At 40.6% G+C, this 24,949-nt stretch overlaps 2 protein-coding genes across 6 annotated transcripts; both read left to right on the forward strand.

Moving 5' to 3' along the window:
• On the forward strand, positions 1 to 23,469 carry LOC117547180 (zinc finger protein 850-like). The gene is given in 5 exon segments (XM_034217736.1): positions 1 to 464; positions 3,105 to 3,170; positions 18,327 to 18,876; positions 18,879 to 19,355; positions 21,155 to 23,469. Coding segments are annotated over 4 exon segments (2,496 nt in total). The 5' UTR covers positions 1 to 464; positions 3,105 to 3,137; the 3' UTR covers positions 22,591 to 23,469.
• On the forward strand, positions 7,128 to 11,561 carry LOC117547179 (chromodomain-helicase-DNA-binding protein 8-like). 5 transcript variants are annotated; one of them, XM_034217733.1, is made up of 7 exons: positions 7,128 to 7,477; positions 8,122 to 8,191; positions 8,273 to 8,385; positions 9,168 to 9,279; positions 9,486 to 9,690; positions 9,779 to 9,933; positions 11,311 to 11,561. In XM_034217733.1, the coding sequence occupies exons 2-7, from the start codon at positions 8,141 to 8,143 to the stop codon at positions 11,392 to 11,394; spliced, it is 720 nt and encodes a 239-aa protein (XP_034073624.1). In that variant the 5' UTR covers positions 7,128 to 7,477; positions 8,122 to 8,140; the 3' UTR covers positions 11,395 to 11,561. The 5 variants fall into 5 exon arrangements, 3 of the variants coding, with proteins under 3 accessions (XP_034073624.1, XP_034073623.1, XP_034073625.1); XM_034217732.1 differs by having other exon boundaries at positions 7,128 to 7,424; XM_034217734.1 differs by having other exon boundaries at positions 7,128 to 7,424; positions 9,486 to 9,641.
• Positions 23,470 to 24,949: the final 1,480 nt, after the last annotated feature.

The following is a 24,949-nucleotide window of genomic DNA, read 5'->3' on the forward strand; positions in this document are numbered from 1 at the left end:
CCCGTCTGACCGTTTCATCTTTACATATATATTATTATTATTAATATTGTAATTATTATTTATTTTAATAGCGATAGTGTTTTCAATGTTTTCACCAGAGGGGGTAGTGAAATGATGTTTAAAAGAAAAACTCTAATCCCATGATGCATTGCGGCCGTTCGTTTCTAGCTTCCGGTCCTCAGAAGCTACACGTTGCTAACAGACGTTGATGCAGATGTTATACCGAATGTAATGTGTTTAAGAGACTTTTAAAACACATACAATGAGCTAGTTTATCCTTGGAGGGTGATTTATCCGTTAAACCGTGTTTTTGTTGCCTCCCGTTCTTTGTTCGTAGCTTTGTATACCACGTGGCTGATCGGTAAACACAAGTAAAGGCATTAAAGGGAGATTAGTGTGTTTTAACGGCAGTGTTTTATCAAGGAGAAGAAAGACTGAGGAACCAGGACGAAGAGGAGAGAGAGGGTAACATCTCTCTTGTGTGTGTGTGTGTGTGTGTGTGTGTGTGTGTGTGTGTGTGTGTGTGTGTGTGTGTGTGTGTGTGTGTGTGGTGTGTGTGTGTGTGTGTGTGTGTGTGTGTGTGGTTGTGTGTGTGTGTGTGTGTGTGTGTGTGTGTGTGTGGGTGTGTGTGTGTGGGTGTGTGTGTTGTGTGTGTGTGTGTGTGTGTGTGTGTGTGTGTGTGTGTGTGTGTGTGTGTGTGTGTAGTGTGTGTGTCGTGTGTGTGGTGTGTGTGTGTGTGTGTGTGTGTGTGTGTGTGTGTGTGTGTTATGTGTGTGTGTGTTGTTGTGTGTGTGTGTGTGTGTGTGTGTGTTGTGTGTGTGTGTTCTAGGTGGAACTAGTCTGATTTAACACTTGATTATAATTCACATCATTCATCCAGATCTGTGAAGTAACTAAAGGTATTAAATGCATGTAGTGGAGTAAAAGTACCATTTATCTCTGAACTGTTCTAAATGTACAAAGTAGCATTAAATAGAAATACTCAAGTAAAGTAAAAGTACCTCCTAAATGGTACTTAAGTACAGTTCTTGAGTAAATGTACTTAGTTACTTCTCACCTCTGCTATGACCAGGCTTGGAATTTCCTCATTTTAGGGGCAAGGCCATTTGGCCTTCCCGTTCACATTTTTTTTCAAGGGCACAAAGGCCACATGACAGGGCACAAAGGCCACATGACAGGGCACAAAGGCCACATGAGAGGGCACAAAGGCCGTTTGGTTAAATTACGCTGGTGAATCAACATGACTGAAAAGTGTAGCACTACGTTAGCGCTATCCAAACTAGCTAGCTATCGCTAGTAGGGGTGTAACGGTACACGTACCCGTACCGAAATTATTCGGTACGGGCCCTTCGGTTCGGTACAGGTGTGTACCGAAGTGTACCGAACGAATATAACGTTAAACGTAAAACATTGAGAACGTGAACAACTTTTTGGAAGTAATCTCAGGTGCTGCGTCGCAGCATTCAGAGTAATTTGCTCACATTGGGTTCAACGCGTCATAGAGCGAGCAAGTCATTTCATTGGATGAGAGGCATACTATGAGAGCTGGTCAGAAGGATGCGTTCATATGTAGTCAGTAATTTGAGGAACTGTCGAAAATGAATGGCGAACGCAGATAAAGTTGAGCTCGAAAATCCTCCAGCATCATTGAAGTCTCCGGTTTGGGAACAGTTTGGTTTCGCAGTTACGTACAAGGATGAAGGACAAAGACAGGTGGACCGAACCAAAGCTGTTTGTCGGCATTATTCAACTAAAATTGGTTACGCGGCTGGCAATACATCAAACTTGCACACTCTTGAAAAGGCATCACCTGAACGTGAATATCACCGGTACCAAAAGAAAACAGACTGAAGTGCAAACCCAACTCCCGCTAGCATTTAAGCCTCCACCACTCGCAGAGAGTTCAGACCGAGCCAAAGCTATTACAAACGCCAAATATCCTTATGTTGCCATGGTAGCAAAGCGCTACCTGGCTGTACCTCTGTCCCTAGCGAGAGGGTGTTCTCCACAGCAGGAGACATTGTTAGTGCCAGCAGATCTGCCCTTTCGGCAAGCAATGTGGACAAGTTCATCTTTCTTTAAACAACATGAAAATACAATGACAAGCAAGTCCTAATGTCAAGCTGGCTGCTTAGGTACTAGCACAGTACAGTTCAAATACAGATTATTGAGTTCATCGAAAAGCTGCACCTTAATGTTTATTTTATTATATTTTGTATTTATTTGAGTGAATATTCACAGTTTAATAATAATTAAAAACCCAAAACTAATAGTTTATGTTTTGTGAGTACTAGTACAGTAAAGTTCAAATACAGATTATTTCAGTTAATCGAAATGCTGCACCTTAATGTTTATTTTATTATATTTTGTATTTATTTGAGTGAATACATTATTCACAGTTTAATAATAATTAAAAATATATATATATATATGTTTTGTGAAAAAAAATTCTGCTGTACCGAAAACGTACCGAACCAAACCGTGACCAAAAAACCGAGGTACGTACCGAACCGAAATGTTTGTGAACCGTTACACCCGTAATCGCTAGTTTTCATGACAAAATATAACGAGTCGACTTTAAATAGGCTAATACAATGGTAATTACCCATCAATAGTACTTTCTATAAACACGTAAATGTTAAGTCCTTTCAAATACTACCACATACTTCAGTTAAATCATATCAAAACAGCTTGGTCCGCTTGCTTACCTGTGCTTGTCTTGCTCCCGCGGCTGAGGAGGAGGCTGTCGGGCCCCTACAGGCATTTCTGACGGAACAATCACAGCAGAGCAATCGCTCTGATCCACAGGGCACAGGCATCGCCCGGGAACTATCCTACTGCGCGCACTAATATGACTTTACTAGCGTTGTTTACACTGGAACTTTTGACAGGGGCACCAAGGCCACTTTGGCCGTGAATTGCATTTTTTTTCACAGGGCATCACGGCCAAAGTGCGGGGCAACGACGGCCATGGCTGTCGTGGCCGTCGTGAAATTCCCACCCTGGCTATGACCCTACAAAGCCGCATATTTGTTTCCTTGTGTTTATCAGTTGTATTGAGTTGTCTTGTTTTGTGTCAGCTGTAGTTGTGTTAATTATTTCAGAGACCCAGCCGGAGAAGGAGCACTGAGAGCAGCATGGAGGAGAATAAAAAGACCCCTGGAGCTCAGGTCAGTGTGCACTTCATCACAATATATTCCTAACACATATTCTCTGTTCAGAGCAGGTCCCAGATGATGTTGTTGGACAGCCTCTCAGGTCATTATGGTCTGCTGAGTCAGGAAGTCTCTGACAGGGTGGACCAACAATCTCTGAGCAGATTATTAACAGCTGGAGCAGTTTTGATTTCAAAGCTGTTGACAAACACTTGTACCAGGTAGCTTTGCAGAACTGCAGAACAGACACAATCACAGATGTAAAGTAGGGCAGCATGATTTGGGGAAATAATCTAATTGCGATCTTTCTGACAGATATTGCGATTTGATTTGCAATATTTATTTTTAAGCAACCCAATTGTAAAATGCGGCTATATCTCCGGCTAGGAAGGTTGTATCAACGTGCTCCCGTCTCTAGCACCCCTGCAGACCGAGCTACGAGAGAAAGAACTACACTTACATGAAACTTCCGTTGGGTTGCTTTAAAGTCAAGCTTCAGTTTCAGATTCACCCTGTAATAGATGTAAAACATGTGAGCATTACTAACCTGACTCAGATGGTTTGATTCACCAAACCATCTAGGAAAGCTCCATTGGATCGAGCTAGCTGACCGCACCTCCCATAGACTAGACAGGACCCGAGAATTGTTGGGGAAAACGTGAGGTGGTGGCCTCATTATATACACTAAGGATTATTGGGGCACAATCACTGTGAGTAACCTCTGTTCCCCGAACCTAGAATTTATGACAGTTAAATGCCGACCTAGATACCTTCTGAGGGAGTTCAATGTTGTATTGATAACTGCAGTATATATTCCACCAGATGCCAATGCTAGCGCGGCGCTAAGTCAGCTACATGATACTATTAGCAGTCAACAAAGCATGTATCCTGAGGCTGTCCACATCATTGCGGGGGACTTTAACCATGCCAACTTAAAGATAGTGCTTCCAAGACTCTACCAGCATGTTAAATGTGCCACGAGGGGGGTTAAAACACTGGACAAGGTCTACACTAATATTAAAGGGGGGCTACAGAGCTAAAGCGCTAGCGCACCTAGGCCAGTCAGATCATGTGTCCCTTCTCCTAATTCCGGCCTACTCCCCCATCAGGAAAAGTGTTTCCACCACTATAAAGACAATTAAAACCTGGCCTTTAGACGCCACTCCACAGCAGCAAGACTGTTTTGAGAGAACCGACTGGGGTTTTTCCGAACATGAGGACCTGGAACAGTACACATCAGCGGTCCTGGGATACATCAAGCACTGTTCAGACTCCGTCACTGTGGATAAGCGCATCCGGGTTCATCCCAACAAGAAGTCGTGGATGACTGGAGAGGTGCAGCGCCTGGTCAGGGAGAGGGACATCGCCTTCAGGACTAGTGAGAGGGAGCTGTACAGCACTGCCAGAGCCCACCTGAAGCGGGGGATCAAGCGGGCCAAGATGGATTACAAGGGGAAGATTGAGGACTGCTTCCGGGGCAACGACTCCAGGCGGGTGTGGCAGGGGCTCCAGCAGATGACCAACTACAAACCCAGCCACCCCTCGACCGACGGGGGGGACCCTCAGCTGGCGGGGGAGCTGAACTCCTTCTACGCCCGCTACGAGACGGGGCTATCGGAAGCAGCCACACCATTACACCCACCTGCCCTCAGCAGCCTCATCCTCACGGAGCACGAGGTGAGACGCACACTGAAGGCAGTGAACCCGAGGAAAGCAGCGGGGCCGGACGGAGTCTTGGGACGGGTGCTGAAAGACTGCGCTGACCAGCTGGCGGGGATCTTCACCAACATCTTCAACCAGTCTCTGTCCCAGGCCGTCGTCCCATCCTGCCTGAAAACATCCACAATCATCCCAGTGCCGAAAAAGAACAACATCGGCTGCCTAAATGACTACCGTCCAGTGGCACTCACCTCCACCCCGCTAAAGTTTTTGAGAAGGTGGTCCGTCCCCACATCGTCTCATCCCTCCTTCGCGGTCTGGACCCCCACCAGTTCGCCTACAGGACCAACAGGTCCACTGAGGACGCAATCGCCACAGCTCTCCACTCTACCCTGTCTCACCTGGAGAGTAGGGGGAGCTACGCACGGATGCTCTTCGTGGACTTCAGCTCGGCATTTAATACCATCCTCCCTGACAGACTGGTGACCAAGCTATCAGTCCTGGGAGTATCCCATTCCTTGTGTTTATGGATTAAGAACTTCCTGTCTGATCGCCCCAGAGAGTGAGGATAGGCACCCACACCTCCACCTCCCTCAGTCTCAGCACCGGGTCACCACAGGGCTGCGTGCTGATCCCCCTACTATACGCCCTCTACACCTATGATCTCGTACCCGCCCACACCAGCAACTCCATCATAAAGTTAGCTGATGATACCACCGTGGTGGGCTGCATCTCAGGGGGTGACGAGACTGCGTACATGGAAGAGGTGGAGCAACTGTTAGCGTTGTGTAAAGTAAACAACCTGCAGCTGAACAAGCTGAAAACCCAGGAAATGATCATTGACTTTAGGAGCAAGAAGACCGACATGCAGTCCCTGTACATTGATGGAGGCTGTGTGGAGAGAGTCTCAGTGATCAAATTCCTGGGCGTTCACCTGGTGGAGGACCTGTCCTGGAGGACCAACACCACGGCAACCACCATGAAGGCACAGCAGAGACTCTACTTCCTGAGAATACTCAAGAGATACCACCTCAGACAGGACCTGCTTGTGTCCTTCTACAGGGTTCCCGCGGGGTCTTAAAAAGTCCGGGTGACGTTTGGGTCTACGTCAACCCTAAAAGCGGAGTTGCTGTAGACGCTAAATACCGTAGCTAAACACCAATTATAAAACGGACAAGTCAAATCAAGCAATCTGATTGGTTCTTAGCCGTGATATACTGAGCGTATACCACGGGTAGACTTGTAAGTTACTTTTCACAACAAGTCAGTATCGCTCCGCGTCTTGAGTAAAACAGTATACCGTTGGTGCTTTTCAAACTGGAACAAGAAAGCAGCGGAGAAGTAACGGGGCAGAAACCCTCCTTTTTACGCAGCGGTCCAGACATAGACATCAAACGGCAAAACATAGGCCTATTCAGTGTGCAGTTCCTTTGGCATTATGGTGGGATATCTAGATACTTTCCAAGGTTTGACATCATGAAGTTTGCTACTTTTAAAGCAAGCAACAATGTTTTCAAATCTGTAATCAAAGAGGTCCGCAAAAACACTATCGACCAATCAGATTGCTTGATTTGTCTTGTCAGTTTTATATATTTCCATTTCTTCCGTTACGAAACAAACTTACAAAGCATAAGATGGAAACATTTAAGATTAACTTCGACCTCCGGGGGGGTCTTCTTACTATGGAGGAGTGGATTGAGCAGTGCCTCTCTCCAGAAAAAAAAAAGCACCTAAACGACGACATGCAGAGCTACGTGAAGAGCAGGTAGACCAACTGGAAAAGTACCACCATTCAAAAGCTTTCTGATGCGGGTCTTGAAACAAAGCAGAGAAATTATGACAGTTAGTGGCCACAGGTGCGAAAGCTCTCTCCAGAGCTACTGGAAGCCAAATCTCGGGGACCGGAGAAAGTGGAGCAATATTCCGCTTCGCGTCGGGCCGAACCACGCCCCTTAGCTGTGATATAATGTATGGAATGCCATTTAAGCCAATATTAAATAAATAAATATATACATAAATAATTAAATAAATACATATATATATAAATATGCCTATGAAATAAATTATAAAATAAATAAATTAGGCAATAAATATGTATACATGTACATTTAAATACACATTTATTTATTTCATGGGGCTTTTATTTCATAATGACACATTTATTTATTTGAAGAGACTCGTATTTCATAATGACATATTTATTTATTTCAGATGACTTGTATTTCATAATGACGCGTTTCTTTATTTCAAGAGACTCGTATTTCATAATGGCTTATTTCATGTGACTTGTATTTCATGATGAGACATTTCCATTCCTTATATGCAAATGAACGGGGCGTGGTTAGCTCACAGGTCCAGAGACCCAGACCAAAGCAACAGCACCACACTGACTACTCGAGAAGAGGAAGAAAATGGAGGAGAAGGACTATAAGGCAAACTACTAAATGAAAATAACAAAATGGAAGACGTCGGTGGGCTCCAAGACTTAACTGGTTCTTATCTGGTATTCTCTGGTCTTATCTGGTCCGCCCAATGCTGCTCTTCTGAGAGCAACCGCTCTGACAGCTCTCTCTAGTCTCTACTGGGAAACAGCTAAAAGTCCTTCTGGAGGTAAGCAACGCTACACAATTACACCCAGTCTGAGAGTAAAATATGTCTCGAAGGTTCGTTTTGCTTTCTTACAACGTTAAGTTAATGTTAACGTAACCTTACGTTTGCTAGGAGGCTATCGTTACGAGCTAGCTGTCTTAGCTAACAACAGTTAGCAGCTAACGTTTTCTGCAGTTTGTGTTGCCCCTGAAAAACGTGATGTAGTTATTTAAGGGTATGTTAAATTAACGTTATTTTACAAGTTGAGAGAGTTAAGTTGTGTTTAAAATCGTCAATGTAATGCATGTTAGAGGTTTTGTGTTGGACATGAAGTTAGCTAACGTTAGCTAACTCCACCAGGTTAGCATGTTAAGCTGTACTTTTTGTGGCAGCTAGCTTAATACTAAGAGGGGTTTTGTGCTTCATTGCAAACTTTTCTTTGTTAATCTACCTGAAACTGTAGGGACAGTTTGTTTCTACTCAACTATACAGACCATTGTTGAGGAGATGCAAAACATACTGTACATGAGTTGGGTCCAACATATACCTTGAGTAATGTTACTTTGCTGTTAAAAATGAAACATCATTATCAGATGAGGACATCACCAAAGTGTGTGAGCCTGTCAGGGGATTTGATCTGTTCTCTGCATGTCCTAAACACTGCTCTGGTATTACTTATCTTATAACATGTAAGTCTCCCGCTCTTGTCATCGTTCAGGCTTTGCATTTGAACTCCTATGACTGGTTGCGGACTTGAAGGGAACGCCTTCCTGACATCCAGGAAAAAGGTGAGATTATAATACATTTGAATGCCAAAAGCAAGTTATTGTTTTTAACTTTTGAAATATGATTGTTTTGGGGCATTTCAGTTTTATTGGACAGGCAGTAGAGATCTACTGGAAACAGTGGAGAGGGAGGAGATGATATGCAGCATACGGCCCAGCCGGATGGTTGCTGCTCCGTGTGGAACGTGTCCTATCAGGTAAAGCACTTTGGTACCCAGTTATTTATGGTGTTGAGTTTGAATTTAGCTTTTGGAATGTAATTTCCAACTGTGCATTGTAAAGACTGAAAAAACAGCCTCAGGTTAAAGCTTGACATGATTTGGTCTTTTACTTAAGAAGATGTTTGTCCTCCTGTGTTGTCTTATTTCCTTATCTTTCTTTCAGGTGTAACATCTACCAATGGTTGTACATGACAGAGACCTCCTCCGCCTCTTTGCTGTCTTACTAGTCAATCCTTCTGATCAGGTCCTTTCCTAAATAGTGGTAAGTTTTACAGTTCAGTGTACGTTAATTTAGTAACTTAATGCTTTACCGCTGTTGAATAAATCCTATATTGCTAGTCATTTTATTAAAACTACGATTTGTAAACTTTTTGATTCCAATTACAATAATCTTTTTGTTATAATTGTAAAACATATCTTAACATCCATCAGCAATCAATACAACAAATCATCCAACACTAAATGGAAGAAATCTGGACCTATTTCTTTTGATACAGCAGCATGTTTTGGGACTGCTCATTGATGTCATCAAGAGCCATTGAGTCTACCTTTTGTAGTCGGCCTCTCAGAATGTTTAGCATTTATTTGTATTTTAACATTCCTATAATAATTAGTTTTTTTATTGTTTTGTTCTTTATTTTTGTTGTGAGAATCACTTTGCAATTATTGTGTAAGTGCTATATAAATAGTTATACTAATATTATTGTTGTTACTATTATTAATAATGTCTTCTTTGTTTTCTTTATTCATCGCTGCAGAAAGGATCATGCCAGCCCACATCAAACACCTGATCAAGAGCTTGTGAACCTCACTGCTGCAGACACCTGTGTGATATTCCACTCTGACTGGAACCCTCAAAATGACCTGCAGGTACAATATATATATATATATATATATATATATATATATCTGCTCTGTCCGTCCTAAAGATAGTTCAATAGGGCTACAACAACAACAGTCTTTCCGTTTATTCCCTCGGTTCTTTAAGTGTATATTTTCCCATTTAATGCTTAAAAACGTTGAACAGCAGCTGCACATGATGCTCTGTTGACCCCTCTTTTAATTTTGTATTTCAGGCTCAAGCTCGGTGTCATCGTTTTGGCCAGTCTAAGGCGGTGGAGGTGTACCGTCTGATCACTAGAAACTATGAGAGGGAAATGCTGGATAAAGCTAGTCTGAAGCTCGGGCTGGACCGTGCCGTCCTGCAGAGCATGAGTGGCAACAACAACGGGGTGAGAAAAAGAAAATCTGTCATATTTCTAGATGCCAAGTCATTTTTGGGTCAGTCGCTGTTGCAGTACGCTTAGTTTATTTTCAAAAAGAGTTTTCTAAATCCACTTGTGTAAATGTCTCTCTGCGTCGCCTTTAGCCGGTCCAGCAGTTCTCCAAGAAGGAGATCGAGGACCTGCTGAGGAAAGGAGCCTACGCCGCCATCATGGACGAGAACGACGAAGGCAATCGCTTCTGCTAGGAGGACATCGACCAGATCCTGCAGCGAAGAGCCACCATCAACACCATCACCAGGTATGTTCTTAGCAGCACTAGCCACTTGCGCTTTGTGTTGGTAACCAAGTACTTGGTTATTTGAAATGTAATATTGATGATGTAATAATTAAAACTAGGGATGGGTACCGAGCCCCAGTAATTAACGGGGCCCCGGGGCTGAATTATTAAAGACCGTGGTACCGTTAACGTCCGATGTTATCAATCTTTTTATCGTTACGGGAGACATTTAAAAAATAGATGTCATATGTATTATATCTACATAAACATTATATCGCAGTCTTACTGCAACTCCGTTTATAATATGCAATAAGACTACAAAGTGCGTCTATGATTTATTTTCGATCTTTCCAATCCAGACGAGATCTCTCTCCCCTGTCGGTGTGCGAGGGGGTGGGGCAGTTTACACACAGAACCTGCTACATGCATGCAACAAACACACACACACACACACACGTGCGCACACAAACACATGGCGGAGAGAACTAAGCGCCCCGAGGGTAGTTATGTTACCCGTCTTGAGCATGGATGTATAATAAGAACTGGATACAGCGTCGGAGGAGGGGTCTCGTTCTTTCCTATGAGAGCTGCTCATTGGCGCATGAAGTCAAAATGGCCCAACTTTTGAGAGAGCGAAACGTCACAGATTACCCGTCATGCCTGGCTCTCAGAGCAGAATAACCCGTTTGTGCGCTCACAGAGCATGCGCCCCTTAAGCCCCGCCCCCCGAGCACACACTCTCGGCTCACTAGAAAGAATGGAGAGAGAGAATAAATCTAGATTCGGCTTTTAGTGCATTTTACAACTTTAAGAACTTAATGATTCTAGGGCTATACAATAGATCATACTGGGTAGTTTATTTAGTTTAAAAAAAAGTATCCACCGAGTTACAGACGTCTCTTTCCCAATGTTAGTAAATGGGAAAAAGTATTTCTGGGCCGGTCGACGTCACAGACTGATAAGGAAATTGTAGTACCGCCGTTTGGACACAACGAATATTTTCCTCAGAGTCCGGCACACTTCCTGGGGGCTTGGTCTTGAGGTGGAAAATGCTCGTTGCCAATAGTGCAATAAGAATTTAGCATGTAAGGGCGGTAACACAAGCTATGTGTCTAAACATTTAGCAAAAGTGCTCCACATTCAGAAGGAGGAATGCACCGGGTTCGACTGTCTTTCTAGTAGCTCTGTAGCCCCATCCACGAGTAACGTTTCCACGTCAGGTATATATTATGTATGCTAGCAGCAACACACAGAGTTAACTCAATGATACAAACATGGGTTAATGATTAGAGGTAACTGAGTTATTTATTTTGTTAAAGTTACAGCTATTCTGTTTGCAGTTCTATCATCACATAATTGAATAAGATTTGTTAAAACATTGTTGTTTCTTATTTTCAGTTTGCTTCAAGCAGTGGCTGCACGAGAAAGACGTGGAGGACCAAGAAATGCTGGCCAGATTGGCAAAGACCGGAAGATACATAACAGAGAAGATAATGGATATTAACAAGAAAAAGAAAAAAAATGTTTATAATTTCTTTGTTGCTGTTTACATTTTGAATTATATTTGTTATTTTTAAATCAAATGCATCTTTTTTAGATGATATATTTATTTAGATGTAGGTTTTTTTTTGTAATATTATTGTATTAAGTATAATTTATTAAATAAAAATACTGTTATGAACACTATACAATGTCTTTATTTTGATAGTTACCAGAATACATTGTATATTTAATACTAACATAAGCTGGTGATAGATAAATGCTGGTCTGCTGGTATGCCAGCAGACAAATATTTATAAAGACAGGGTATGGCTGGGGTAGGCTACACCCATACCAAGAAATAGCTTAGCCCCACCATGAAAAATGATGTTAAAGTAAGCAAAATAAAGTCTGCCAACTTGTGCGGAGTAAATTGCACAGACAGCAGTTGGTCAAATTGATTTCAGTAGCCACTTGTCTGGAAATACGGAAGACCAGAAACGGTTTTGAAAACTTTTGTCACGTAGTGATCGTCTTCCCAATAGAACATCTTTGATAATGTCTTCTGGCCAATCAGAATCAAGATAACGGCGTGGTGTTGTTGCAGGAAGTCCCGACGGAGAATACTTTAGCTGTAGTACAGGGGTGCACATAACTGGTACGCAGGTTATGTGCGTAATCTGAAATGCGTACCGTCACTTGTGTCACAAAGCACATTTGCGTACCGACGTACTTGTGAAGCTTTTCCAGAAGGCGGTTAGATCACCGGACGACAGAGTCGGTCTCCGTGTGCACAGACAGGGCTGCTGTTAACGTCGGTCTGTACAATGGAATTGTGCCAAAATTACCCCAACCGGCTGCGGAGGGAGACTCCCCCCCCTTCACTGGAGAACTGCGCTAAAACAGCTGATCACAACGTTCACACTCTGTGGTCACGAAGTACTCCACTCCACTAGCGCCCCCCCTGTCGACTTTCCTGAAGTTTCTAAGTAAGATAGAAATCTATCAGTAATGAATTAAGACCCCACTGTTTGATGATTGATAGGTGCTCTCTTTCATTTTGACACACAGAATTTTTTTTACAATAAACGTATGTTAAATGGATATATCCGCCTTCTTTCATTTATCTTTCCATTCCCACAACAATATACATAAAGAAATGACATATTTTGGACATAGTTCGAATGGTGATTAATCATGATTAATTAATTTTTAAGCTGTGATTAATCTGATTAAAAATTGTAGTCGTTTGACAGCCCTAATTTATTTATTTTTGGATTAGATCATAGATACGTCCATGAGTTAAGAGATGGAATGATATGATGATTCACACATGTACAGTAGGTGGCGGTATGCACCTTAAAGTTGTTTGCAATCCGCCAAAAAACCGAGAGAAGAAGAAGTCAACTGGTTTGCCAACGGACAATTTACACCGAAGAAGAAGAAGCGAACATTTCTGGCGGGTGAAATTTAGAGTATCAGATTACATGCGATTACATTACTCTGAGAATTTAGTAGTTTGCTTTATAGTCCTTCTCCATTTTCTTCCTCTTCTCGAGTAGTCAGTGTGGTGCTGTTGCTTTGGTCTGGGTCTCTGGACCTGTGAGCTAACCACGCCCCGTTCATTTGCATATAAGGAATGGAAATGTCTCATCATGAAATACAAGTCGACATGAAATAAGCCATTATGAAATACGAGTCTCTTGAAATAAAGAAACGCGTCATTATGAAATACAAGTCATCTGAAATAAATAAATATGTCATTATGAAATACAAGTCTCTTGAAATAAATAAATGTGTCATTATGAAATAAAAGTCCCATGAAATAAATAAATGTGTATTTAAATGTACATGTATACATATTTATTGCCTAATTTATTTATTTTATAATTTATTTCATAGGCATATTTATATATATATATGTATTTATTTAATTATTTATGTATATATTTATTTATTTAATATTGGCTTAAATGGCATTCCATAATAATGAGCATATACCACGGCCTGTCGTGAGCTATTGCTTAATCATACAACAGCAACTATGAAAGACACACACACACACACACACACACACACACACACACACACACACACACACACACACACTCACACACACACTAGGGCTGCTCGATTATGGCAAAAATCATAATCACGATTATTTTGGTCAATAATTGATATCACGATTATTAAATACGATTATTCATTGACTTTGAAAGCATCCATTTATTGAACTTTAAAACAAATAATGATTTGAACAGTATCTTTTTAACTGTGGATCACCCTGAACGTATAATTCAACTGAAAAAACAATACTAAATTAAATAAATTATACATTTAAATAAATAATATCAAAATAATAGATACCAATAAACAAGATCAACACATATTTTGGAGCGCATTTCCACAAGCTATTAAACATATATAAATATGATGAATAAAAATAAATTAGACTAAAATTAATTAGATCAAATATGTTGTAGTGCACTGTCACAACCTAGCAAAGCTCAATTCTGTTTTTTTCGATTATGTTGTTTTCGTAATTGTGGCAGGCTAAAATCGTAATTGCGATTAAAATACGATTAATTGCACAGCCCTCACACACACACACACACTTTTTGTCTAACACGCTAACACAGTTCTGTACTGTTATGCTGTTATGTTCAGTAATTGTTCCTATGTTGAACACGAATACATTTACTTTATAAGTAATTATGGGACGTATTTCTTCTTTCATAGCAATTTTCCTTCTTACTTTCTTACCGTGAAATAGGTCTTAAATTCTATTCAAAGTGGTCTTAAAAAGTCTTACATTTGAGTAGGCGAAACCTGCAGGAACCCTGTTCTATCGCTGCGCCGTGTAAAGCACCCTCACCTACTGCATCTGCGTGTGGTTCCTCAGCTGCACAGCCGCAGAGAGGTGTGCGCTCCAAAGGGTCATCAACTCGGCCCAGAAGATCATCGGTTGCCCCCTCCCCTCCATGGAGGTTCTGTACAGCTCTCGTTGCCTTAAGAAGGCAGTCAAAAGGATCAAGGATCCACACCACCCGGGTAACAAGCACTTTGTTCGGTTGCGCTCAGGCAGGCGTTTCTGTACCATGTCTTCCCGGACAAACAGACTCAAATTCAGATTTTGTCCCCAGGGCCATATGTGCACTAAACGCTGCTAATATTTAAATTATATAAGCCTTCCGTGCAATACGAGGGGAATCGTGCAATTTTTAAAGTGGACCTATCATGCTATATTTGAATAATATAGTGTAAGTAAGACCATACCTATGTAAGGCATATTTATACTTTTAATTTTTCAAAATACCAAACCGATCATGCATTTTAGCCATTCCTCATTTCACTCAATTTAACACGGTCTTTGCATGGGCTGATTCTGTGAGAACAGCACCATCTACAGGCCTGGCATATGCACTACAGCGTCTCCAGCGCTTTCGAACGGCAATGTCCGTGGCTGTCTCCTCCTGATTGGTGGAGTTGGCCCAATAGCCGTAGCTCCACTTCTGTGACATCATAGAAGTGTTCAAATCTGGATCAGTCTGTATCAGATCCGTTGCAGCCCCTTTTTAAGAGATTTGGGTATGGAGGAAAAGAGAGAGGGTTGTGTTTTCTGACACTTAGTGAGTTCCCTGGAACACCTGGGACCCATATTCATGTATAAAAGACGTACAAAAGTGCATTTTGCATGATAGGTCCCCTTTAATTTATTATGTATTTATGTACATATTCCCTATCATGTCTATTTATGTCCCATTTCTTGTTTTTATAGTGTCTTGTTGTTGCTGCCTGTTGGCACCTTGAGTTCATTTTAATTTTGTTGTACCTGTACAATGACAAATTAAAGATCTATCTAAATTACAATAGTGCAGACACACCTTAGTGCAAAGATAAAATGTCGGTATCAAAACAGTGTGGCAATATAATAACAAACTGCCAGGTGTGTTGTATGCACAGTAAATAGGCTCTTTAACACACCTTTATTATATATCCTCCTGAGAGGAACTCAGTACACTAACTCCTAAGATGTTCCATTACTATAATTAATTAAAATATTGAAATCACAACACTGGTAATTACAAACGTAACCATTTCTCTTTCTATAAATAGTGCTTGTGTTGATGGATGCCATTTTGAAATACAATGAAATTATCTTTTTCAAAGCCACATATTTGGGGTGGGACACAATAAATAAAGCTTCGCCAGTTTATAACCGATGAAACATGATGGTATCAGAATAATCACCTACATGAGATGTATAGGATGCTACACAGGTCACTGTAAAGATAAAATGTCAGAAGAAATAAGCAAGATACATGATCTGTTTAATCGCCATGTAGGTTCTCTTTTATTTATCAGCATCAATCAATCAATCAATCAATCAATCAATCAATGTTTATTTATATAGCCCAATATCACAAATGTTACATTTGTCTCAGTGGACTTTACAGTTTGTACAAAATATCAGTATGACAATATGACACCCTCTGTCCTTAGACCCTCTGTCCTCAGACCCTCTGTCCTTAGACCCTCACATCGTACAAGGAAAAACTTCAGAAGAAAACCCACAGTTTAAAGGGAAAAATGGGAGAAACCTCAGGGAGAGCAACAGAGGAGGGATCCCTCTCCCAGGACGGACAGACGTGCAATAGATGCCGTGTGTAAATTGAAAAGATAATACATTTGCAACATAGGTAGTCCAAATGTTTGGAAATGCATGTGTGTATAATAGGAAGATGGATCCAGGACCACAGCCACGACTCAAGATCCAGGGCTCGCGATCCAGGACACAGGACCGCAGAATCATCCATGACTCCGGATCCCAGCGTATATAGACACCAAAAAGAAAGACATTTGGGGAAGCTGGGTTAATCGGAACATGAGAGTACACAGGTATAGACAGAGAGAAGGAAGAAGTAAGATGTCCCCCGACAAACTAAGCCTATATCAGCAAAACTAGGGGCTGAATCTAATCAGCCCTAACTATAAGCTTTATCAAAAAGGAAGGTCTTAAGCGCACTCTTAAAAACGGACAGGGTGTCTGCCGCCCGAATACAAACTGGAAGCTGATTCCACAAATGTGGAGCTTGATAAGAAAAGGCTCTGGCTCCCATTGTACTTTTAGAGACTCTAGGAACAACCAACAACCCTGCATTCTTGGAACGCAATGCCCTAGTAGGACAGTAGGGTATAATGAGTTCTTTAAGGTAAGATGGCGCCTGCCCATTAAGGGCTTTGTAGGCGAGAAGAAGAATTTTAAATTCTATCCTGTGTTCTATAGGGAGCCAGTGTAAGGCAGCCAGAACAGGAGTAATGTGGTCCCTTTTCCTAACTCTGGTTAGTACACGAGCCGCAGCATTTTGAATCAGCTGAAGCGACTTGACTGACTTCTTGGTACACCCTGATAATAAGGAGTTACAATAATCCAGCCTTGAAGTAACAAATGCATGGACTAGTTTCTGCATCGTTTTGAGGCAAGATATGCCTGATTTTTGCAAAGTTACGTAGATGGAAGTAGGCGGTCCTTGAAATTGATTTTATGTGGGCGTTAAAGGATAAATCCTGATCAAATATAACACCAAGATTCCTTACAGTCTCACTGGAGGCCAAATTAATGCCATCCATAGTTAGTATATCCTTAGATAATTTGTTTCGTAGATTCTTCGGGCCAAGTACAATAACTTCAGTTTTGGTCGTGTTTAACATCAAAAAGTTTAAGGTCATCCACGTTTTTAAGTCCTTGAGGCAGTCTTGAATTTTATTTAGATGATTAATTTCATCAGGCTTGATTGATACATATAGTTGAGTATCATCCGCATAACAATGAACATTTACAGAATGATTCCTTATAATATTGCCTAACGGAAGCATATATAATGTGAACAAAATAGGTCCGAGCACTGAGCCTTGTGGCACTCCATGGCTAACTTTGGTTTGCGTGGAAGATTCATCGTTGACACGTACAAACTGAGAGCGTTCAGATAGATAGGACCTAAACCAGCCTAAAGTAGTTCCCTGTATGCCAACTAAGTGCTCTAGTCTTTGCAATAAGATATCATGGTCGATAGTATTAAATGCAGCACTGAGATCGAGCAAAACAAGAATAGAGACACGTCCCTTGTCAGAGTCTATTAGAATGTCATTTGTGACTTTAACCAGAGCTGTCTCTGTGCTATGTTGTGTTCTAAAGCCAGACTGAAAATCTTCAAATAAATCATTGTTTTTTAAGTAATCACACAACTGTTTTGCGATTGCTTTCTCAAGAATTTTTGAGAGGAACGGAAGATTAGAAATAGGTCTATAGTTGGCTAAAAACTCCGGTGCTTAAACAAATAGCTCTCCCGGCCGAAATGTCCCTAAAATGAAGTCCGACTTCGAAATATATCTCAAATAATGTATGCACTGCCATTTCCCCACATAAACATAACAGTTTGCAATGAAACGTCTGTCTCCTATGCACTCCACTTCCTACTTGGCGCACTGGTAACTTTCTCCTTCAAACAAGTTACTTTCTCTCACTCTTTTTCATTGCCCTTTAGGGGCTTCCTACAATACAAATACAAATATTTTATTTTAGAAAGTAAAGTCCTTTCGAGTCATCTGTCTCAAGCCTAAGTCAAGTCTCAAGTCATGAATACCAAGTCAAAGTCATGTCGAGGATTTTATCAATGTTAGTCAAGCAAGTCCCAAAGCACAAAAATATGCGAGTCAAGTCATGTGACTCGAATCTCCCACCTCTGGTATTTACTCTGGTTAGAATGTTGCTCTTACTGTATCTAATATAATACAAATATAATAAACACAAACGGTTAGTAAAACTAGTATTTTGTTAACTCAAGGTTTATATTAAGTGAGTTTTTATTGTGTTAACTGTATGTATTTATGCTTTTTAGATTTACTTTCTCTCTTTCTTTGTCCGTCTGTTCTAGAAACTGAAAGGAAGAGAGAGACGTCACAGCTGTCAGCAATGTGAAAAATCCTTTACAACAGCTGCACATTTAAAGTGCCACCTGCATATTCATACAGGAGAAAAACCGTACAGCTGTGAAGAGTGTGGAAAAACATTCAGGGAATCAGGTAATCTAAAAAAACATCAACGTATTCACACTGGAGAAAAACCGTACAGCTGTGAAGAGTGTGGGAAAACATTCAGCGAATCAGGTAATCTAAAAATACATCAATTTATTCACACTAGACAGAAACCGTACAGCTGTGAAGAATGTGGGACAATGTTCAAGACATCAAATGAACTCAAATCACATCAACGTATTCACACTGGAGAAAACCCATACTGGTGTGAAGTGTGTGGGAAAACGTTCACTCAATCAGGTGATCTCCAAAAACATCAACGTATTCACACAGGAGAAAAACCGTACTGGTGTGAAGAGTGTGGGAAAACGTTCACTCAATCAGGTGTTCTCCAAAAACATAAACTTATTCATACTGGAGAAAAACCGTACAGCTGTGAGTTGTGTGGGAAACATTCAGGGAATCGGGTAATCTAAAAAAACATCAACGTATTCACACTGGAGAAAAACCGTACAGTTGTGAAGAGTGTGGGAAAACGTTCAATACATCAAGTGATCTAAAAAAACATCAACGTATTCATACTGGAGAAAAACCGTACTGCTGTGAAGAGTGTGGGAAAACGTTCACTACATCAGGTGATCTCAAAACACATCAACGTATTCACACTGGAGAAAAACCGTACTGGTGTGAAAAGTGTGGGAAAACGTTCACTACATCAAGTGATCTCCAAAAACATCAACGTATTCACACTGGAGAAAAACCGTACTGGTGTGAAGAGTGTGGGAAAACGTTCACTACACCAAGTGATCTAAAAAAACATCAACGTATTCATACTGGAGAAAAACCGTACTGCTGTGAAGAGTGTGGGAAAACGTACACTACATCAAGTAGTCTCCAAAGACATCAACGTATTCATACTGGAGAAAAACGTTTTCTCAAAGTTCTCACCTTAAAGTCCACGAGCGAATCTACACCGCATAGTTTTGAACAACTATGAGATCCAAGCTAGCTGTTTCCTCCTCCTGATGTCCTGAGAGCTGTATTGTTATATTTGAAGAGTCTTTCTGAATTGAAGTCTGACTAACAGACTTCAATTCACAGAGTCAGTCTCGTTTGATGTCCCTGGACAAGCCCTGAGGTCCTCTTCAGCTTTGTAAATATTCCTAAAGTCCTCCAAAATAAAATGGGTGAGGCTTTTATCCACTACGCTCCCAAACTGTGGAACACAAGGAAATATCAGAGAGGCTCAGTGGACATTTTTAAACGCCTTCTAAAGACACATCTCTTTAGATTAGCTTTTTATTAGCAACCTCCCACTTTAAATGGTCTTTTAGTCTTTATTATTTACCTACTTTTATATTGTTTCATTTATGATATAGGAAGGGTTTTATCTTATATTCCTTATTTAACAGTTTCAGTAGCAACATTTATTTTTACGTTGGTTTCTTTATATTTTAATCGTTTAACCTTTATTAGAATGATGTCGTTTTTATTACTATTCATTTGTATTTGTATTTCTGTTGTACCTATATGTTCACTTTATTTTATAGGGTTTTATATTGTTGCATCTATTCACTTCTCTTGTGTCTTGTTTTTTTCTCGAGACAAATCATAATTTAGTTTTCATAATCCTTCTCCTCTGGGCTGCTTGTGTGACGTGTGCAGCATGTGTAGTGTGGTGTCTCTGTGTGAGACCTGTTAGTTTCACTTGTTCATTGTTAGATGTGCTTCAGTTTCTTTGTGCATTGAGTACTTCAGTCACTTTCTTTTAGGATAAAGTTGTCCTCAGTTCATCTTAAGTTTGTTTTGTAAATTGGCTGGTGAGCCTTCTTCCTTTAAAAAAAATTAAACTACTAATTTTGCCAAATCAGTTTCCTCTCTCCCGGTTATTTTAATATTTTGTTACTTCCCTTTGTACCCCTAGTTTAGGAGGGAACGTAACACTGTATTTAATTTGTTATTATCATACGTTTTACCTCCTTGTGTATCTTAACCTGTTAACATTTTATATTTAGCTGCATGTATCTGTAAAGGTCTTAACATCTGAGGGGACTTTCTTGTCGTTTATTGAACTATGAAGAAATGTTTTACTATGCCGTGTATAAACCATGATTTTCTTATAGCCTTGTTATTCCATCTATAAAATATTATATATCCAGGGTTAAACTGCTAGCCTCGTTAAGCTGCAATGATAACATTAACATAACATTCTGCAATGAAACGTCTGTCTTCTATGCACTCCACTTCCTACTTGACGCACTGGTAAATTTCTCCTGCAAACAAGTTACTTTCTATCACTCTTTTTTTTTCATTGCCCTTTAGGGGCTTCCTACAATGCAAATGCAAATATTTTATTTTAGAAAGTAAAGTCCTTTCGAGTCATCTGTCTCAAGCCTAAGTCAAGTCTCAAGTCATGAATACCAAGTCAAAGTCAAGTCGAGGATTTTATCAATGTTAGTCAAGCAAGTCCCAAAGCACAACAATATGCGACTGAAGTCATGTGACTCGAATCCCCCACCTCTGGTAGTTACTGTGGTTAGAATGTTGCTGTTACTGTAACTAATATAATACAAATGTAATAAACACAAACAGTTAGTAAAACTAGTATTTTGTTAACTCAATGTTTATATTAAGTGAGTTTTTATTGTGTTAACTGTATGTATTTATGCTTTTTAGATTTACTTTCTCTCTTTCTTTGTCCGTCTGTTTTAGAAACTGAAAGGAAGAGAGAGACATCACAGCTGTCAGCAATGTGAAAAATCCTTTACAACATCTGCACATTTAAAGTGCCACCTGCGTATTCATACAGGAGAAAAACCGTACAGCTGTGAAGAGTGTGGGACAACTTTCAGGGAATCAGGTAATCTAAAAAAACATCAACGTATTCACACTGGAGAAAAACCGTACAGCTGTGAAGAGTGTGGGACAACATTCACTAGATCTAGTCATCTCAAAGCACATCAACGTATTCACACTGGAGAAAGACCGTACAGCTGTGAAGACTGTGGGACATTGTTTAAGACATCAAATGAACTCAAATTACATCAACGTATTCACACTGGAGAAAAACCGTACAGTTGTGAAGAGTGTGGGAAAACCTTCACTACATCAAGTGATCTCCAAAAACATCAACGTATTCATACTGGAGAAAAACCGTACTGCTGTAAAGAGTGTGGGAAAACGTTTACTACATCAGGTTCTCTCGAATCACATCGACGTATTCACACAGGAGTAAAACCGTACTGGTGTGAAGAGTGTGTGAAAACATTCACTACATCAAGTGATCTCCAAAAACATCAACGTATTCACACTGGAGAAAAACCCTACTGGTGTGAAGAGTGTGGGAAAATGTTCACTACATCAAGTGATCTCCAAAAACATCAACGTATTCATACTGGAGAAAAACCGTACTGCTGTGAAGAGTGTGGGAAAACGTTCACTACATCAAGTAATCTCCAAAGACATCAACGTATTCACACTGGAGAAAAACCTTACAGTTGTGAAGAGTGTGGGAAAACATTCAGGGAATCAGGTAATCTAAAAAAACATCAACGTATTCACACTGGACAGAAACCGTACAGCTGCGAAGAGTGTGGGACAACGTACAAGACATCAAATGAACTCAAATCACATCAACGTATTCACACAGGAGAAAAACTGTACTGGTGTGTAGAGTGTGGGAAAACATTCAGGGAATCAGGTAATCTAAAAAAACATCAACGTATTCACACTGGAGATAAACCGTACAGTTGTGAAGAGTGTGGGAAAACATTCAGGGAATCAGGTGATCTCCGAAAACATCAACGTATTCATACAGGAGAAAAACCGTACAGCTGTGAAGAGTGTGGGAAAACATTCAGGGAATCAGGTAATCTAAAAAAACATCATCGTATTCACACTCGAGAAAAACCGTATTGGTGTGAAGAGTGTGGGAAAACGTTCACTTCATCAGGTGCTCTCCAAAAACATCAACGTATTCACACTCGAGAAAAACCGTATTGGTGTGAAGATTGTGGGAAAACGTTCACTTCATCAGGTGCTCTCCAAAAACATCAACGTATTCACTCTGGAGAAAAACCGGTACTTTACTGGTGTGAAGAGTGTGGGAAAACGTATTCTCAAATTTCTCACCTTAAAGTCCATGAGCGAATCCACACCGCATAGTTTTGAACAACTATGAGAGCCAAGCTAGCTGTTTCCTCCTCCTGATGTCCTGAGAGCTGTATTGTTATATTTGAAGAGTCTTTCTGAATTGAAGTCTGACTAACAGACTTAAATTCACAGAGTCAGTTTCGTTTGATGTCCCTGGACAAGCCCTGAGGTCCTCTTCAGCTTTGTAAATATTCCTAAAGTCCTCCATAATAAAATGGGTGAGGCTTTTATCCACTATGCTCCCAAACTGTGGAACATCAGGAAATATCAGAGAGGCTCAGTGGACATTTTTAAACGCCTTCTAAAGACACATCTCTTTAGATTAGCTTTTTATTAGCAACCCCACTTTAAATGGTCTTTTAGTCTTTATTATTTACCTACTTTTATATTGTTTCATTTATGATATAGGAAGGGTTTTATCTTATATTCGTTATTTAACAGTTTCAGTAGCAACATTCATTTTTACGTTGGTTTCTTTATATTTTAATCGTTTAACCTTTATTAGAATTATGTCGTTTTTATTACTATTCATTTGTATTTCTGTTGTACCTATATGTTCACTTTATTTTATAGGGTTTTATATTGTTGCATCTATTCACTTCTCTTGTGTCTTATCTTTCCGAGAGAAATCATAATTTAGTTTTCATAATCCTTCTCCTCTGGGCTGCTTGTGTGACGTGTGCAGCATGTGTAGTGTGGTGTCTCTGTGTGAGACCTGTTAGTTTCACTTGTTCATTGTTAGATGTGCTTCAGTTTCTTTGTGCATTGAGTACTTCAGTCACTTTCTTTTAGTAGAAAGTTGTTCTCAGTTCATCTTAAGTTTGTTTTGTAAATTTGCTGTTGAGCCTTCTTCCTTTTCAAAAAAATAAACTATCTACTAATTTTGCCAAATCAGTTTCCTCTCTCCTGGTTATTTTAATATTTTGTTACTTCCCTTTGTACCCCTAGTTTAGGAGGGAACGTAACACTGTATTTAATTTATTATTATCATACCTTTTACCTCCTTGTGTATCTTAACCTGTTAAAATGTTATATTTAGCTGCATGTATCTGTAAAGGTCTTAACATCTGAGGGGACTTTCTTGTCGTTTATTGAACTATGAAGAAATGTTTTACTATGCCGTGTTTTAAACCTCCTCTAATACCTCATTCACACCAACGCAACTCCGGTTCAAGCTCCGTGCTAGAGCTTTTCAGGTTCCGGTTATTCGGTTTAGCTCCGGCTCTTTTCACACCGCCCAGAGTCCGACTGGTGCATTGCGTCATTGTTTGCGTCATGACGTAACCGTTTGCGTGCCTGCTTCATAAAGCCAAAGTGCGCGGAAACCCCTCACAGCTCACACCGACAACAACAACAATGGCAGATTATGTTGAAGCGCTATTGGTTTTGCTCTGTCGAAATGAAATGGAAGACATGGGACGACTTTACTACCAACTTTACAGTCGTTACATGCTACATTCAAAACTACTTTACAATCGTAATCATCAACTTCAACGACGATTCCCATTCCGTAGGAGAAAGAAGGTAAATATATGTCCTATTCGATGTTAGAGCTAGCTGTTGTTAGCCTCTGCATGCGCCAAGCTCAAAATACCCAGCTTTGCTAAATTAATTACTATGGTATAACATTCAAACTGATTCTCAATGTTATTTCCACTGATCATGTTGAAGCTGGCGGAAAGGCGGAGGTCGCGTGTTATTTGGACACAGCCCAGATCTTCCAACTGGTAGAACACCATTGTTCCAGACTTCTCCCCTCTGCAATTCATGCAGAATTTCCGCGTGTCCAGGCAGTCCTTTGACTACATCTGCAACCAGGTCAGCGGCGTTATGGGGAGAAGAGACACAAATTACCGTCTGTGTATACTCAATAAAAAACGGGTTGCAATTGTCCTCTGGAAGCTGGCCACCGGAGGTGAATACAGGACCATCAGCCATCTTTTCGGGGTAGGCCTAAGGACCGTTTGCCTCTGTGTTCAGGATTTCTGCAGGGCAACCATTGAAGTGCTGCTTCCACTACATATCACATTTCCTGATGTGGAGAAGTTGGTGGAAATGGCCACTTTTTTCAACAGACGTTGAAGAGCACCACAGTGTGTTGGTGCAATAGATGGAAGCCACATCCCTATTTTAGCACCCGAGATTATCCCAAGGACTATTATAACAGAAAAGGATGGCATTCTGTTGTTCTACAGGCTGTTGTTGATGGCAGGGGGATGTTCTGGGATGTGTGTGTTGGCGACCCAGGTAGTGTACATGATGCTAGAGTGCTAAAACAATCCAATCTTTGGGTGGCTATCAGTGATGGAGTGTTGCTAGGCCAAAACAAAATGACCATCTCTGGCTGTGATGTGGGACATTACCTGATTGG

The sequence above is a fragment of the Gymnodraco acuticeps genome, unplaced genomic scaffold, assembly GCF_902827175.1.
Source record: "Gymnodraco acuticeps unplaced genomic scaffold, fGymAcu1.1, whole genome shotgun sequence".
Lineage (NCBI taxonomy): Eukaryota > Metazoa > Chordata > Actinopteri > Perciformes > Bathydraconidae > Gymnodraco > Gymnodraco acuticeps.

Coding starts and splice junctions, on each gene's coding strand:
- LOC117547179 (XM_034217733.1), top strand. CDS start 8,141: ATGACTGGTTGCGGACTTGAAGGGAACGCCTTCCTGACATCCAGGAAA. Junction 8,386..9,167: donor TGTGGAACGTGTCCTATCAG/GTAAAGCACTTT, acceptor TCATCGCTGCAG/AAAGGATCATGCCAGCCCAC. Junction 9,934..11,310: donor ACCATCAACACCATCACCAG/GTATGTTCTTAG, acceptor TCTTATTTTCAG/TTTGCTTCAAGCAGTGGCTG.